This window comes from Phyllostomus hastatus, unplaced genomic scaffold, assembly GCF_019186645.2.
Source record: "Phyllostomus hastatus isolate PE091 unplaced genomic scaffold, TTU_PhHast_1.1 phas_contig_17, whole genome shotgun sequence".
NCBI classification, from domain to species: Eukaryota; Metazoa; Chordata; class Mammalia; order Chiroptera; family Phyllostomidae; genus Phyllostomus; species Phyllostomus hastatus.
This window is the reverse complement of record NW_025333664.1, coordinates 36,203,933-36,220,157: the sequence shown is the minus strand read 5'-3', so window position 1 is coordinate 36,220,157 and position 16,225 is coordinate 36,203,933. Positions and strand designations below refer to the sequence as shown.

Here is a 16,225-nt window from a genome sequence, read left to right as displayed (position 1 = left end):
TTTTCTTCTACCCAGGTTCTGGGGAAGTGAACAGAACTAGGCAATAAACTGGAGAGTATATGAGGATCCACAGACTAGTGGGCACAGCCTTATTTGTGGTGGCCAAGTGGATACTTTGTGAGGCCACAGAATTTAAATCCTTTTAGGTATGGCATGTTTTTATTATTTCCACCTCCCCCCCCACCCCCCCCCCCCCACACAGGCATGTTCATATCCCATTGCCTTGTACAGGAAGGCTTTCGAGTCTGTGATGAGCACATCATTAAAATTAGTTTGTCACATTCTTGCCAGGTAGATCTTCCACCATGAAAAAAGTAATAAAAAATAAACCATGATAGTTTTCTAATATCTTAATAATATTTCTCCCAATATATTTTCATATGTTTTGCTTTTTTCAGATTTAAAAAAAAAATTGTCCCATCGAGTATTTTCTCTTCATAATCATGAAGAGCAGGGAGAGTAGAATTTCAAGTGCCTGCATAGGGACACTGTGGTTAGAAAGGAGATAATACATAAGTATTACAAAATTTTGATAAAGAATGATAAATATTAAACAGACATTCTTGTCCTTATAGGTTAAAAAGGATAATTCTGTTGCATGATAAATTATGATCTGTAATATTGTTCATACATGGAGCATGCAGCAAATACAAGCACTGAATAAAAATCATATGATTCATTGTAACTTCTCAGTCTGCTTTATGATGCAAGCAGGCCACAATGAGGATTGCATGGGGAGTCACTACATTAAAGAAGTAGCCTCCGGCATTCAAATTTTACATGTCACTTCTCTGACCTAAATACACATTTTACCTTGAGATCAAATATAGATTTTGATATCAAAATTTGATTTACTATCCATGAAAAATATTAAAGTTGTCATAATACCTGTAGAAGCCAGTGGAGTAGCGCCTGTGCCCTTATCCACTGTGGCTTCAATCCTGGCAGCCTCCCTCTGGCTGTAGCAGCTCATTTTTCGGTTCTGAGTCCATGGAGCTACTGTAGTAGGGCGAGTATGAGTCTCAGCATCCAGCTTAAAATGATATCTCCACTGTAGTGAGTTCCTGCATTGGTGGAAAAAAGGGCATATACATACTTTATGTGGCATTTTGCATTGTAATATAGGAATAAACATATACACTGTGGAGCTTATTAATGCATTCTGCATAAAATCTCCCTGAATATTTTTAAAACAGTGATTTTGCCTGAATTTGATTAAACTCCGTTTTGCTTACAGCTGCCTGTTTTGCAGACTTGTGGTGGGTGGGATAAATTTATTTAGGCTTTGTTGAAAAACATTCAGAACACTTTGTCTCCCTGTTCTCATTACTTTAAAAAATGCATGTGAATCCTTTGGAGAGAATACTTATGCCTCCCAGCAACAGTAATTATGATAATTTTTGTTTACATTTCTTTTCCTAGGTGATTTAATGTTTTGAATGATAAATAGAACACTTTTATTAATGCATCTTTGATGGTCAAGCAGTCTCACTGGTGACCAGTTTCTAATGAGGTCATTTGAATTTACTTACATAGGCTCCAGTATGAAAGTTGGACAATTCTGAATCATTCCTTAAAATATATTTTGTAACACATGTTACACCAGTCAGCTATTGCCAAATGACAAATAACCCCTAAAATTTTCAGTGACATACAAAAAATACCCTTTAATTTCTCACTGATGGTTTACAAATTGGTTGAGGCAGCTCTGCTGTAAAAAATCTGGTCATCCGAGGTCAGCTAGGGTTGGTCTGTGCCACATGTTTCATTTCATATTCTGTGCTGAAGGGAGAATGGCCATGCTGATGAACACAGAAGCAGAAAAGGTCAACTGTGCCTCATGTCTGTTAATGCCACATTGGCTAACACAAGTCACATGACTGAGTCGAGTCAAAGAGAAGGCGTACGCTCCACTCATCAAGAAGCCACAGCATGACTAAGACTATGTACTACTACTGCAAGGGAGAGAAGAGTTGGGACCAATAATTCATTCTACCACAGGTTTCTGATATCAAGGTTCCCAAGGCAGTGAAGATAAAAGTTCAAATACATCTTTAGGACTTTCCCCTAACAGAAATAGGCAGTCATAGGAAGGACATATGTTATAAGACATTTAAAGTTAACCTAGTTCAACTTGCTTTTCCATTCAGTCTTTGCTTGATTTGGCCATGGATGGGCTGATCACTCTCTACCACTGAAGCGGTTTTTTCATTGGGAACTGCTATTGCTGTTAGACCATTCTTTCCATAGTCTTCCCTGTTGTGATCTCCACCTTAAGAGTGTGCCCACGGCACTCATCTATGGCAGAATAGAAGAGGTCTATTCCACCCTCAGTCCCTCTGCTGTTTCTTGCACAACAGTTTCCAAACCACCGCAATCCAGTCTCTTGTTAAGGAAGCAGCCTTGTAATTTTGTAAAGCCTTTGCAAAGAATGGAACAAAACAATCTCATTGGTGGGCAGGAAATAGATTCATTGTAAATTACTTTTCCTGCTTTAAAAAAAATCTGGTTAAAATCTTTTGTTGCTGAAGATGCACTGGGTTATAGTGATAATAATCCCAAACACCCTTTATATTGTGGTTGACAATGTACAGTTATTTTTTCACATATTGTTCCTTGGGAGCCCGCAGTGATCCTCCTGGGGTGGAGAAACTGTTTCCTCAGTCTTAATTTCATACTTGGGAATTGAACTCAGAAAGGGTCACTTAACTGAGATTTGGAGCTCAAACCCAGATCCTACTCCATAACATCTATAGATTTTCCACAGTACCCAAGTCACTTTCTCATGATGGTTATTCTTGACATGGATAAATTTTTGATTTTTTAAAGTAAAAATGACTATACTAGGAACAAATAGTTGGAAGAAATGTTAATTCTTCTCTTACAAGTTTTTTTTTCTTGGAATTTCTAGACATTCAAGATTATTCTTTTTATGAGATTTTTTTTTCTTCAAGAATTGCCTTACATGTTTCTTTGCAATTCCATGTTTCCTTGTATGGACCTCAGTCTTTTTTTTTTCCCCTCCTCTCTGCATTATTAACTCCTATAGAAGAAAAGTCTTGATATAGTCATAGCATGAATATAGTACAGATAATCTTATATGGTCATTTTTGTTTCTTGATACAACAACAGTATACCTACGGAAACCTGGTGAAGAGAATCCCCACCCCCCACTTTCATTTCTTTGAACCTTAGACTTCAGCACAATTTGAACCAAAGTTAGATCTCAGCAAAACTCAGTGAGTGAAAATGAGTGGCACTTTCATGGTTAATTAAAGACATTGTAGAACTAGAAGAGAGAACACTTGATTTTTTCTCCTAGGGGTTCTGTACTGTCTATAATCGTTTTCGGTAATGAGAGCCACACAGCAGTTGTCCGCATGTTCTCAGTCATTCTCAACCCATTACGTAATCTATTTAAATTATCCATTTAATGATGAGTTATCTAGAAACAATGACTATTAAAGGGACTAGTCTTTGGCAATCTAGAGATAAATGGCAACAATTTTAATAGTTTCAGGTTGAAACATTCATCAGATACCCACTATTTCCAAATCCTTAAACAATGTTGATCAACTCAGATCTGTGTGGATGAAATAATCCATTCTGGTAAGAATCTTGGATTAGAAATATTAGCCAAACCTTTTGGATGTACCCAAAGGCCACTAGGATAAATAAGATATTCCACAAGCATAAGCATCCAACATGGTATCATTTTCTGGGTAATTTATCCTTAATATTAAATATAAATATTAAATATCCTTAATATTAAAGTTCAGTAAAGTAAAATATATTAAAGAAATACTCTTATTTAAAAACCTTTATTTTTTGTGTATATATATATATTCCTTATTTCTGAAAACCCATATTTCTGTTTATATATATATATACATGTCTATATATAAATACATATATAAATTAAAGAAATACTCTTTATTTGAAAACCCTTATTTGTTTCCTGACATAAGTATTCTAAACTTACTTTAAAACAAGGTATGTTTAGTATTACTTCTTCATGCCAGGCTGCTGCTAAGTCCTCACCTTGAATGGGATGGTCAGGGTGTACCTGTAGCATGTGTGGCCAAATGTCGTAGCAAAATCCAATTCCGTTGTATGTACTAAGCCTTCAAAATAGTTTGATATTAGCACAAGGTTCCTTCGTGGCATAGGCAGGCTTCACCTTTTAAAGATACATATAAACATCTTGGCCCTTTACCATATTCATAATTTGTACCTGTTCACACAAGTAACCTTTATTTCCAGTTTCTTATAACATGGCTTATATTTGAGAATGTAACAGATCCTTACCGTATATGCTCCAGGCCAGTTTTCAAGCTGCTGCAGCATAGTGCATACTTGATCTATAGTAGCCCTAATTAGAACTGTAATTGTGGTGGGTGTGGTTGAAAACAGGAAGAATTCGAAATACGTGCTATGCTGGGACAAGAGAAAGGAGAATAAATAACTTTGTTTAATCTGATAAAAACCAGTATTTTAGAAGCAAAGCTTGGATATTTGACTCTAGGTTATCCAACAACAGTTCTTAGATCTGACCTTGACATAGTCAAAGTATATACCACATTCAGCCTTCTAGTGTGTAATTAGAGTGTTAGGGAGAAATGCTAGTGATTCCCTGGAGAACTGGTCCACCCCATGCCCTCTACACTGCTGACAGTAATCCGAGTCGTTATTAAAGCCACACTCTTCCCCTTTTGAAGGAGGCAGTGTGTGTAGGAAGAGAAGATTCTAATCTGGATATTTAAAATGTAGCCTGTGTTCTTCCTGCTTTTTTTTGTCTGAAACCCCAACTATAGTGTTTCCCCAACTGAAAAATAGCCCCTTTCTGGACACAGAACATTATTTCATAAAAAGCTTCTGAAAGATATTTCTTTGTATCTTAAACAATTATTTTTCTTGTGTATAGAAATGTAATCCAAGTTACTAATTATGTGCTTTTCCTTGACCTTTCACTTCTAAGTAGAACCACTCCACAGTTCATTTAAAATTCCCAGAAGTGTCCTATGTGGTTCCCTTTGCCCGATCTGCTGTAAGACATGCCTCTGAACATACAGGCTTTCATATTCCTTTGTTCATTCTACAATGTGTCAGCAGCTTACCTTCAAGTCTAAGACTCTTCTTTGCTACATGTAGGGAAACTGTGATTGATTCCAAAATAAATAGTTACAGAGAAGCTTAAAGGCTTCCATAAATAATGAGATAAAATATGATACAGCACACTTTACTTGCCTAGTATAAAACTCAAGATATTCAAGATATAGCTACTTTCAAATAAACATAAATTTAGGAGACAGTTATGTTACTTTTCTTTCCTGCCCAACATCAACATGGTTTGGGAAAAAGTCAGGAGCCTTTCACACTATATCCTGAGAGCTACATTTCTCATGTAGTTGACTTCAAAGAGTAACTTCTAAAACTCACATTGCAGCAGTGATTAGATGAAACACACGTTTGTTTGATTTTTCCTTTGTTTATACTTTTGCTCTCTAATGCCTTCAGATCTCTGGCTTTATTTTTCAGTTCTTTATATCTGAAGTTTGTCATTTCACTACACTTTTTATTTAGTTCCTTTGAAATTAGTGAGATTGAAGCAAACTGTGGACACTGATGATAGCAGAGGACTCTTAACAATATTTCTAGTGTCCAGCATGTGAGATTATGAAGAGAAATATGCTTCATCTCAGCAAAGGGTTTTGTTAGACTTCTCTGTCTGATCCTGATTGGGGCAGTGTCTCTTTTAGCCCTCCTAGAACCATTTCTCGAGCTACACATGCAGATGCTGGTATGTAAGGGACTGTCCTAGGTACAGGCAAACTGCGTAAGTATTGTAAGATCCAGCCCCTCCCAGATAACTGGTTCCTGCATAATTTTGTATGTCCAGTTATTGAAGGCAGGGATTTTTTCCACTTGGCCACAACTACACAGAATTTTTTCTTTAAAGGGTCTATGAGCCTGAGCTTCACACAACTTTCTTTACATTAGGGTTTGGTTTTACAATCATGCATTCTTAGAAATAGAGAACTTTCTTGTCTTAAAAGGCCTATATAGTAACCAGACCATCAGTTACAGTCACCCACTTTGAAAGTTGACTTATAAAAAGAGAAAGTTAAGGTAGCATTCACTAACTTTGGAATGTAATCTGTCTACAGTGGAAAAATCAGTTTTTTTCTTCAAAACTTAATGTAATTAAAGAAAAAACTAAAAGCCTTAGAAATTGCAGATACTTAGTAAAAGTTACTTTGTACTCCCAGGATCTGGTTCTCTGCATAGCCTGTAGTTGGTGCTCAGTAAAAGAGAGCCAACACCAAATGTGTATCCTAGGGTGCCTATGAGGAAAGGCATTTAGAAAGGTCAAGTTACTTCTCCATTGCTTAGTTAACAGTATGCCTAGGCCATTTTGACTGCAGTTCTTCAGTAAAAGTCATGATATTTAATAGCAATGTACATATTCATAGTTTTTCTCACTCAGTGTCCCCATCACAACTTTCTATTTCTGCTGTAATGATCAGTTCACGTGTCAGAGTCTGCCTCTACCCAGAAGTCCCCCAGGATGGAACACTGCCTCTTTCATAGTTGGGTTCCTGCCATGTAATTGGGATTTGGTAAATATGCCCCTTTCCATAGAGACAATAAAACTGAGGGACAGAGGGGTGGGAGAGTGTTGCAGAGTCCAAGTCCTCCAGTCGGAACTTGATTCTGAGTCTTTGAACTCAGCACTATACTGAATCTCATGTCCATTTTCTGAGTGCTTCAAAGAAGCAGAGTTTCAGTACCAAGCATGTTACCCTTGTTGATACCATCATCCACAACTTTTTTGAGAACCCATAAAACACATTATAACACACTGTTCCTAGTTGATTGAAGGAATTATATTTATTTAATTGCCTTTCTTCCTTCTTCATTTTTCTTATTCTCACCTCTTAGGAAAAGAGCCTGTAATTGTATAGATGGCTCCTCATCAGGTCAGCTGCAGTGTTGGCCTCTGGTCTAGTCAGTGGGGAGGATCCAGGCTCCTCCTAAGATCCTCCTAAGAGCAAGTGGGTCTTTAATTCTCAACTGACAGTAGCGGTTTCTAGTTGTTGCATAAAATCTCTTTGGCAGCATTTCCTTCCACTGAAGTTGTTCCAAATTACAATGTGCTACCTTCCCCAACCCAACACCCAACACACACATGCTCACACACGCAACAAGTTGAGCTCCCAAGTGATGGTGTCAGATTTAAAAAAGAGATTATGTTCCTACTTGAAAAACACAGTTATTATGCACAACATAGCAGATTTCATAGCTTAGACTGGAAAGCAAGAACTTCATGGTATTTGTAGGTCAAAAACATTACATTATATGTGTTCTTTGAAAAGAAGTAAAACCACTAAATTATTTCTCTGCCTTTTCACTTTTAAATAGAAAAATGCATTTTATGATTCAGGAAATGTTTCCACTTAAAGTAATTTTGAAATATACTATCAGTGGATTGAAAGGTTTTTGGCAATGCACATGTTGAAAAACTCACTTTTTAAGAATTTCCACTATGGGTTTGACATCAGGGACTGCTAAATAGGTGCACCATTGTGATAAAATTAATGGTTTGTATTTTGGGTGGCCAGCCATGCAGGGAAAAATTAAGATGCTCTAAAAGGTTTTGGTAATGTCATATTATGCCAAAATCTTTACACCATCAGCTAGATGAAAGCAGTAATCTGAGACAAATTATACACCCCTGTGTCATTTGGAAATCAGTTCTCTCTCTCTCTCTTGTTCTCGTGCACACATACACACACACAGAGTTAGATTGGATCTGCTATGTTACACCTGGCTGAGGAGCCAAGGATTCAGGAATGCTTTCTCCCTGAGACAAAGGGAGTGTGTTGCCCATGTTTTTTGTTTTTGTTTTTTTGTAAGCCGTAGTTGGGTTACACTGCATAATGTGGAGTTTTCACCTTGAATTCTTCATACATTGAAGTGTTCATTAGCTCAATTTATCTGAGATGGAAATTTTTTTTTTTAAATTTTCACTATAGCAGAATGGAATAGTGGTTATGTCATTGAGCTTTTCGTTCACGTGAGTTCAAATGCTGAACCTACCACTTACCTCTATCAAGTTATAGAAACTCTCAGTCTTGGGCTCTCATCTGTTACATAAGGTTAACTAAGGTTAATAATACCTCATAGTGCATTGTGAGGATTAAATGCAACAGTGCATATAAACTGTTAACTGAAGTTCTTGGTATATAATAAGTATTCAATAAATGCAACTATAATTATGATTATAATTATTACTGCTATTGCTTGAAAAACATTTTCTTATATTTTCTAAAGCCCCAGGTTAGTGCAAATGATAAGGATTGTTCAGAGATTTCCTCCCATTCACACTCAAGAGAATACATTTTGAAGATTTATTTTTTTTATAATGCCTCTTCCTCAAACCCTCTGGCTTCCCACCATCCAGACCATAAATGTTTGTCAGAGCCAAGTAGATTATTAATCAAATGGAACCTAAAGAAAATACTTGGGATTTGTTTTAATTGGTGTTTAAAGAGCTTTTTATGCTACACTGGCTTATAAAAATGCCTAGAAGTTAAAAATGAAGTAAATTTGAATAAAATGTCCAGCTTTTGGAGCATTATGTACAACAATCTGATAGTCTGTGAACTAGAAAAGAAGTCAGATGATAAAGACTTTTCAGGAAGGAATCTGGTTTAGACTGATTTTTTGTTTAAGTCAGGATGTGTAATCCATCCCTTCACTTGTTCTTATAAATTGGAAGGAACTTCAAAGCCAAACAATGTTTTGAAGTGCTTTTGCCCTAACTCCTGGGAATGCTGTACCTAAAGAACTGGTTGTCTGTTATGAGAGAGACTTAGCATTTTTCTTTCAAAGGCAATCATCATTTTTTCTAAATAAACTACTGGTTTGATGCTCTCTTCTCTACTTGAAACACATTTTCTCCTCTGCCCAAGCAGCATATTTGCTATTGAGTGATCTTAGTTCTCTTTGTTCTCCCCATCTGATGTGCCTTTGATAGCAGATGGTTTCTCGGTCTTTGGGAGCAAATCCAGACGACCTGAAGGACCCAATTAAAATTAGCATTCCACGCTATGTGCTCTGCGGGCAAGGAAAGGATGAGCATTTCGAGTTTCAGGTGAAGGTAAGTGTCCCTTCTTCACTCTTCTTGAGGAATGGAGGTTTGAAGCCATGCAGTGCTTTTTTTGGTGTGTGTGTGTGTGTGTGTGTGTGTGTGTAAAAAGAGAAGAAGCTGTATGTGCATATTTTGTAAGATATCCATCACACCCTTCTTTACACCAGTATGTGAAAGCCTCAACTGTGTAGCACATGGAGAGAAGTTACCCAGTAGAAGGTAGAGGTAGTTGCTGAGTCAGGCAAACATGCAAGTTGCCATCACTCATGAGCCCCCACAGGCACAGTGACCAGCCATCCCAGGTGGTCCAGGATTTTCCTGCACTCAGCGTTGTAAGTTACATGCTCTAGGAAACCCCCTAATGCCAGGCAAACCAGGACAGTTGGTCACCCTACACATGGGTTTGGGCTCAATTTTCCTATCTATAAAAATGGGAATAATATTTACATCACAGGGATATCAGCACATATAAAGTATTGAATCTAGTGTCGGATATGTGATAAACACTTATAGCTATTACTCTTATTACTACTGCTGTTTTTATTGTTTATAAGATCATTATTTAGAAAGCTTTCCTAATCTGTTTTAGGCATTATTCGATTTATACCACTTTTCAAGAAGAGATGTGCCTGTTTCCTTACATCATGCTTTCCGAAATTCCTAATCTATTTCCATTGACTCATAGAACTTCATTAAATATTGAGGTACTGACATTCACCAAAGTCACCAGTATGTGGCTGCAGGAAGGTGTTCTCAGAAGTGGTCTTGGCCAGATAAACACCAGACTGGGGATCTGGATGCTGACTTCTTTAGGTGCTGATTCTGCTGAGGTTTGCTGAGTGACCCTAAGTGTTTTACCCTCTCTGAGCCTCAGTTTCCTCATAGGTAAAATGAGGAAATTGGATAATATAATACCTGTGATTTCCAAATTCCCTCGTAGCTGAGCCCTTTGTGGAGCTGCTATTGGGGGAGGCTGAGGGAGGGAGCCTGAAGTGAGCCCTCCCCACTTCCCTACTCCAATGTGCCTCTGGAACCCCTGGCCCCTAGATGATTCCTCCCTTTAGACATACATGTTCTTTCAGTCTTAATAGAGAAACAGTGTAGGCAACTAATGTTATACTGTGTCCTTGATCCAGTACTTCCCACTGCCTCTGGCTTAATGCCTCACTGCAGGTCACTTCCTTTTTCAGCCATTTGAAATTGTGTGTGTATACATGTGTAGTGTGTGTGCATAGCATTTCTTTTGTACATATATGTAATGGTTTATACATACATAAATAATTTCTGAATGTGTGTTTGTATTATATCCATGGTTTTTAGTAGAGGGTAAAGACTGGGTTTTACCAGTGCAAAATTTGAATTCTCCTAAACAGAACTCACAGCACTGGAGGACATGCAATGATTTTAATTGGTGCATAGATTTATTTTATGTGCTAATAAATGTGCTAATAAATAATAGATAAATGTGTTAATAAAATATAACCAATAAATCAATCTCATGCCTAAAACTTAAGACATGGATAACAAAGATACTTAATTGTTGAAAACTGAGTTGATTTAGGATGATCTCATTTATATGTAGAATCTGAAAAACAACTGAAAACCCAAGCTCAAAGATACAGAGAACAGATTGGTGGCTACCAGAGGGCACTGAGGCTTGAGGTGGGGAGAAGAGAAATGGGTGGAGTCAAAGAGCTCCAGTTATAAAATAAATAAGTCTTGGGGAATGTAATGGACAGCACAGTGACTATAGTTATTAGTTTTGTATTCCATGTCTGAAAGTTGCTAACAGAGTAAAAGAATTTTGCAGCTGTGTGGTGACAGATGTTAACTAGGCTTATGTGATAATCATTTTGCAATATATACAGATATTTAATCAGTATTTTGTATTCCTGAAAATAATACAATGTTGTGTGTCAGTTATATCTAGAATCGAAAGAATAAGAGAAACTAAGTTGATTTAAATAAAAATGACAGGCAAGTAATAGTCCAGGCTATATGTAAATCTGGCCAAAATTGTGAAGATGCTACTGTAAAGGCAAGTTAGAGAAACCTAATACAAAATAAAAAAAATTTTATGGGGCCTTTCAGAATTTAGCTTTTACTTCAAAATATATTAGGTCCAAATTCAGAGAGTTTTGCTTTCTTTGAACTTACCAAAGTGAAGTTCTGGAAGCATATTGTTTTTCTGCTTCCTTTTTGTGCTTATCCCAGGTGCTGAATCATTAGGACCAGGAATAAACTGTTAGCAGTTACCTGGAGAATTCCTAGTTCCCATGTAAGCAGGGTGTCCTGAGGCATTCACAGGTGTGCTGAGGGCCTCACATGTCTGGGGGTTACCCAGTCATGGAAATATCAGAGTTCAGAACTAGAAACAAACATGACATGAACATACTGTCCCTCCTCTGAACAAAACAAACAAAAATGGCTGAGCTCCAGCAAAGTGTTGGGTAGTGTTGGGTGCACTGATGTCCCTTCCAGTCTCCTCCAGGTAACCTTGACAAGTCAGGCAACCTTCTATGTAAAATGGCAATAATGAAACCTGCTCTGGTGGGTTGGTATGAGGGGTGCATGGGCTTAGGTATGTAAAGTACTTAGAACAATGCTGGCCACATACTAAGTGCTGGATAAGTGTTTGTTATTAGATATAAATTAATTAAAATAAGATTTTTACCCTGAGAACCCTATTAATGACTTCTAGTGTTCAATTGTGTCTTTATTAATGGTTTTGTATTTTGTGGGCTTCTTTTCTATCATTCCCCCTCAACATTCTGACCTTTAAAATTAAGTATGTCAACTTTTTCCATTCATCATTTGATTATGTTACTCAAAGGCAATGTTTTCTAGAACAAATAGTCATACTTAGGAAGTAGTTTGGCTACTCCTAAATTATTCTCTCGGTGAGCCAATGGCTTTAAGAAGGCTAAGGTAAAAAGTATTAGTCTAAGAGTCTGTTCTATTTCATTTTAGATCTTCTTACAAGGAAAATCTGTTAATGTACACAGATATGTTATTGCGTCTTATACTTTAGAAAAATCTTTGTGGCTTCTCCTTAAAATATCTAATTTTGTTTTCCCCCATTTCCCCATAAAGTTCTTAATGGCCTTCTGGGGTCCTGAAGGCACTCAGCAAGGCATTGTGCCTTCTGTGACCAGCAGGGGAGGGTCTTGACACCCTGTTGACTGTGCAAGTTGGTGAGGGTCACTGGCAATTCATTTCAGGGGCTGAGTTGACTCATTAACACACAGGGCCCACTCAGTACAAGTCTCCATTAGCTTAGATGGCAGGCCCAAGAGGGCCTGGGAAGAGATAGTACACAGAGGTGTGGCTCTTCCGGAATTCACTTTCTTTCAGCTTCTCCCAAACCTTTCTGGTTCCCTCTGCCTCCTGCCCTTTGCTGCCCACCTTTATCTAGAAGGATTTATTAGTTATTGAAATCATTCCTTCTTCCTGACCATTTTCATTTTAATGCTCAATCTGCTAGCTTCAGAGGTCTATTCATGCGGAATGAAGTAATGGAAAATCATGTTTCAGAAATGTTGAAGAAATGTTCAAAGTAGGGTTCAGGAAATGGAATCTGGGAAGAGAAGAGGAGATAGTAGTGATTCTCAAATGCTCATCTTCTGATTCCTGATGGATTCTGAGGAGGTTTCCATCACTGGGCTTTAAAATGAGAAAAACAGTACTTTTCATTAAACTGAAAGATACCTAACTCAGAAAGACTGTCATATCCTCTTTACTTTAGGGATTAAAGATAACTTTTATGAAATAACTGTGAGAATAGATAAATATATGGGGGGGTTTGGTCACATTTTTAAAAATCAACTCTGTCGAGGCATAATTTGCATACAATGAAATGCATACAGTTTAAGTGTAGTTTGATGAGCTTTGACATGTGTATACACCCATGTAACCAATTAAGATTTCAAGCTTTTCAGTCATTCCAGGAAGTTTCTGGTGCCCCTTTATTGGTGGCGCACACACCCACCCCTCCCAACGAGCATGGATCTGTTCTCTGTAAGGAGAGCTCAGGTGTGTCTTTTCTCACGTGCTGAGCACATGGGTCCAGGCAGCATTTTCTCTCTTGCGTCTAGCTGTTCCCATTTTATGTAATGTTTTGGAGATTCATCTATGTAGATCAGTATAACAGTAATTTGTTTCTTTTTATTGCTAAATTGCATCCTAATATGTGGATGAATCACAAATTGTAGATTGGAGTTTGTTTCATTGTCCTTATCTGATACAAAAGTTGTCATCTCCATGTTGCCCCCCTCCCCTATTTATTTTAATGATCCTTGGAGGACACAATTCCCATTGTCCTTACAGTTATACCTTCCAGCAAATCCCAATAGCACACACCCCTTGGTCTGTGTCCATATTTACCTCAAGAGATGATGTTCCTCCAGCCGATGACAGACACAGGAGGAGAAGCTAAGGTTGTGCCAGTCTGGCTGCTCTTTGAGAAGAGCACCTTCTGTGTTGAATGTCATTGACTGTCACTTGTTGGTCAGCAAAGTGTACCTGTACAATATGACCCTGCCCTACACAGTAGGTAATACCACTAACTGGACTATGACAGTCATTCAAGTGCTTTTCAGTGACTGGTATGTGAAATCAATTATACTGTATTTTCCTTGCCATTTTCAGTTACTCGGGATTAGAATGGGTAGAATTTAATTTTTAAATTACATTTCAGCATAATACAGAACAACAACCTAGGAACTCTATGGTTAAGGCTAATAGAGGCTGCCATAGTCTTGTTATGGAGATTAGCTGATGTTTCCAGCATTGTTTTAAATTCCCTGCCTTTTAATTTACATATTAACATGGTAATATAAAGAAACAAGCCAATAACTTCTGTATTTTTTAAATACTTTGTTTCCAGAGAGTTTTTATTCCCAGAAAAGCTGAAAGTAATCTTTTGAGGTTGTCTTCCCATCCTTCTTCAAGTGGTGACATCTGCTGTGTCCCCCACCTTCTCCATCCCACACCTGGTGTACTCCCCCTCAGCAGCTGCCACAGCCCACAGTCGCAGTGATTTGTTTTTCAGTCGTCGTCATGTTTATTGCTAGTCTTCTTCACTGATGTACGCTCCATGGCCCTGTTGGTCTGTCAGCACTGAGTTCCCAGTCCTCACGCAGGGCCTGCCTGGTAATGGTTACCCAGTAGAGATTACTCATCAACACAAGCCACACAAGCCCTGTTGCAAGGTGTTCTCACTGGACATAGCCTGTTTAGAGCTTCAGGGATTTTGTGACCATGTGTCCTTTGTGAACAGGCCTCACTCCATCCCCACTTCCTTGCCATGGGCTCCTCATGCTCAATCCATGCTGACGGGTACAGTCATTGATTAGTTATGTTGCTTCTTATCTTCCTCAGGCAGTGGCTGGATCTCTAGTCATCCAATGAGGATGTGGGCAAATCAAACTTTTTGACTGTGTCTCAATCTAAGATAGCTGCTGCCTCCTACCTCCCCATCTCCTTCTCACCTTTTCCATTCTGCCCTCCAGAATACCAGTGAGCATGCACACACGCATACGTACATATACACCAGCACACATGCACACGTCCCGGCTCTGGCAGTCTCCAGCAACCAGAGTGTAGGTTAGTTGTGCGCTGGCTTATCTGCAGAAAGGAGTAGACCTCTGCCCACTCTCCACCTTGTGGGCGTTATCCTGAGCTCCTGGGAACTCTCTAGCCCCTTGCTCATGGGACTACATGTTGTAGTGTTCTCTCTCTTAAGGAGCCTTCTGGCACTCTAGTTACATGATCCTCATGCTGGTCCCTGCTTTTTCCCATGTGGTTTCAGGAAGTCAGCCCTTTTCTCCAGAATCACTTTGGACCACTCGCTAACCAGGGCTACCTACTTCATTTCAAATATATGACTTCCAGAACACAACCTGTCCTGATTTTAACCACCTGATTTTTTTGAGGGTACCATAGTAACAGTCTCTTCCTTTTACCCCCAGATGCCACCTCATTTTGCTATAACTCCTGGCCAGGGCCTGAAAAGAGAGAAAACAAGGATAATGAATGATAGAATGAAAGTATAACCTATAGGAGGTTTCTAGCACAAACTTGCAGACCACCTACAAATATTGCAGACCACCCAAAATAAAAGTCATTTTTTATTTTTACCAATGACTTTATTGATTTGGATATTTTAAGTATGTCAGCTATCTCCTGCTATTGGCTTCTAGTGGGTAGAGGGCAGGGGTGCTCCTAAAGCCTCACAGCAAAGAATTATTTGGCTCAAAGGTCAATAATATGAGAAACTTTACAAACCGCTTCTGACACATTTGGTCAGTCACTGCACCTTCTCCATACACTGCACAAATCTTTTTCTGCATTTCAGTTGTGTTTTTACCTTTCTTGAAATAATAAAGCATAATATACCAAATTGTATATTTTCTTCCATCTTCAATATTAAAATTGCTACACAAAAATTCACCCATTTTGATAAGTGTTTTTAAATGCATGGAGCTATGACAGCTGTCACAATACAATCTAACAAGACAAGTTAGTGCTACTAGAGCCATTGTAGGGAAAAAACTTAAACAAGCTTTTTGGCCAACCCAATAATTCGTGAGTACCTGAGGCAGTGGGGTTGTGACAGAACATAACTGAGTGGTAGCCATTCTTAGATAGCAGTCGTCTCAAGGTCATGCACTAACTTCCGAATTCTGCTTCTGTAAGCCCGCTTCCCTCGAGAGACTGCACTCCTCCCCTCTCCTGCTTCTGCCTTTGCATCAAGAATATAAGCAAGCCCCAGCCTCAGCTCGGGGCCCAGAATTTGGAGACTGCCTCCTCTGGGTCTGCATGCGTGAATAAAACTCTACTTCGTAAACTCTGAAGCTGTCTGAGTCACCTTTCCTGTAACAGGGTCATTTTCTTTTCAGTCATGCAAATTTAGATATGGGATAAGCCCTCCCTTCTAATTTCAGTCATTGTGGCCCCAGAGCAGGGGAGTCGCTGAGCACCCTCAGATCTGCAGGGTCCTCCCTCCCTAACCAAAGGAACCCCTGAAAGTGAGAGGCTGTAACTTGCAAAACTTCAAATTTTGGTATCTTT

The 16,225-nt window shown here is 38.6% G+C and overlaps 1 protein-coding gene across 1 annotated transcript in view; it reads left to right on the top strand.

Moving 5' to 3' along the window:
• The window catches only part of KIF16B (kinesin family member 16B), a 330,800-nt gene that overhangs the window by 248,603 nt on the left and 65,972 nt on the right, over window positions 1-16,225 (top strand). Inside the window, exon 23 of the mRNA XM_045833301.1 lies at window positions 9,041-9,163. Coding sequence (XP_045689257.1) covers window positions 9,041-9,163 — 123 coding nt within the window. The remainder of the gene's footprint in view (window positions 1-9,040; window positions 9,164-16,225) is intronic.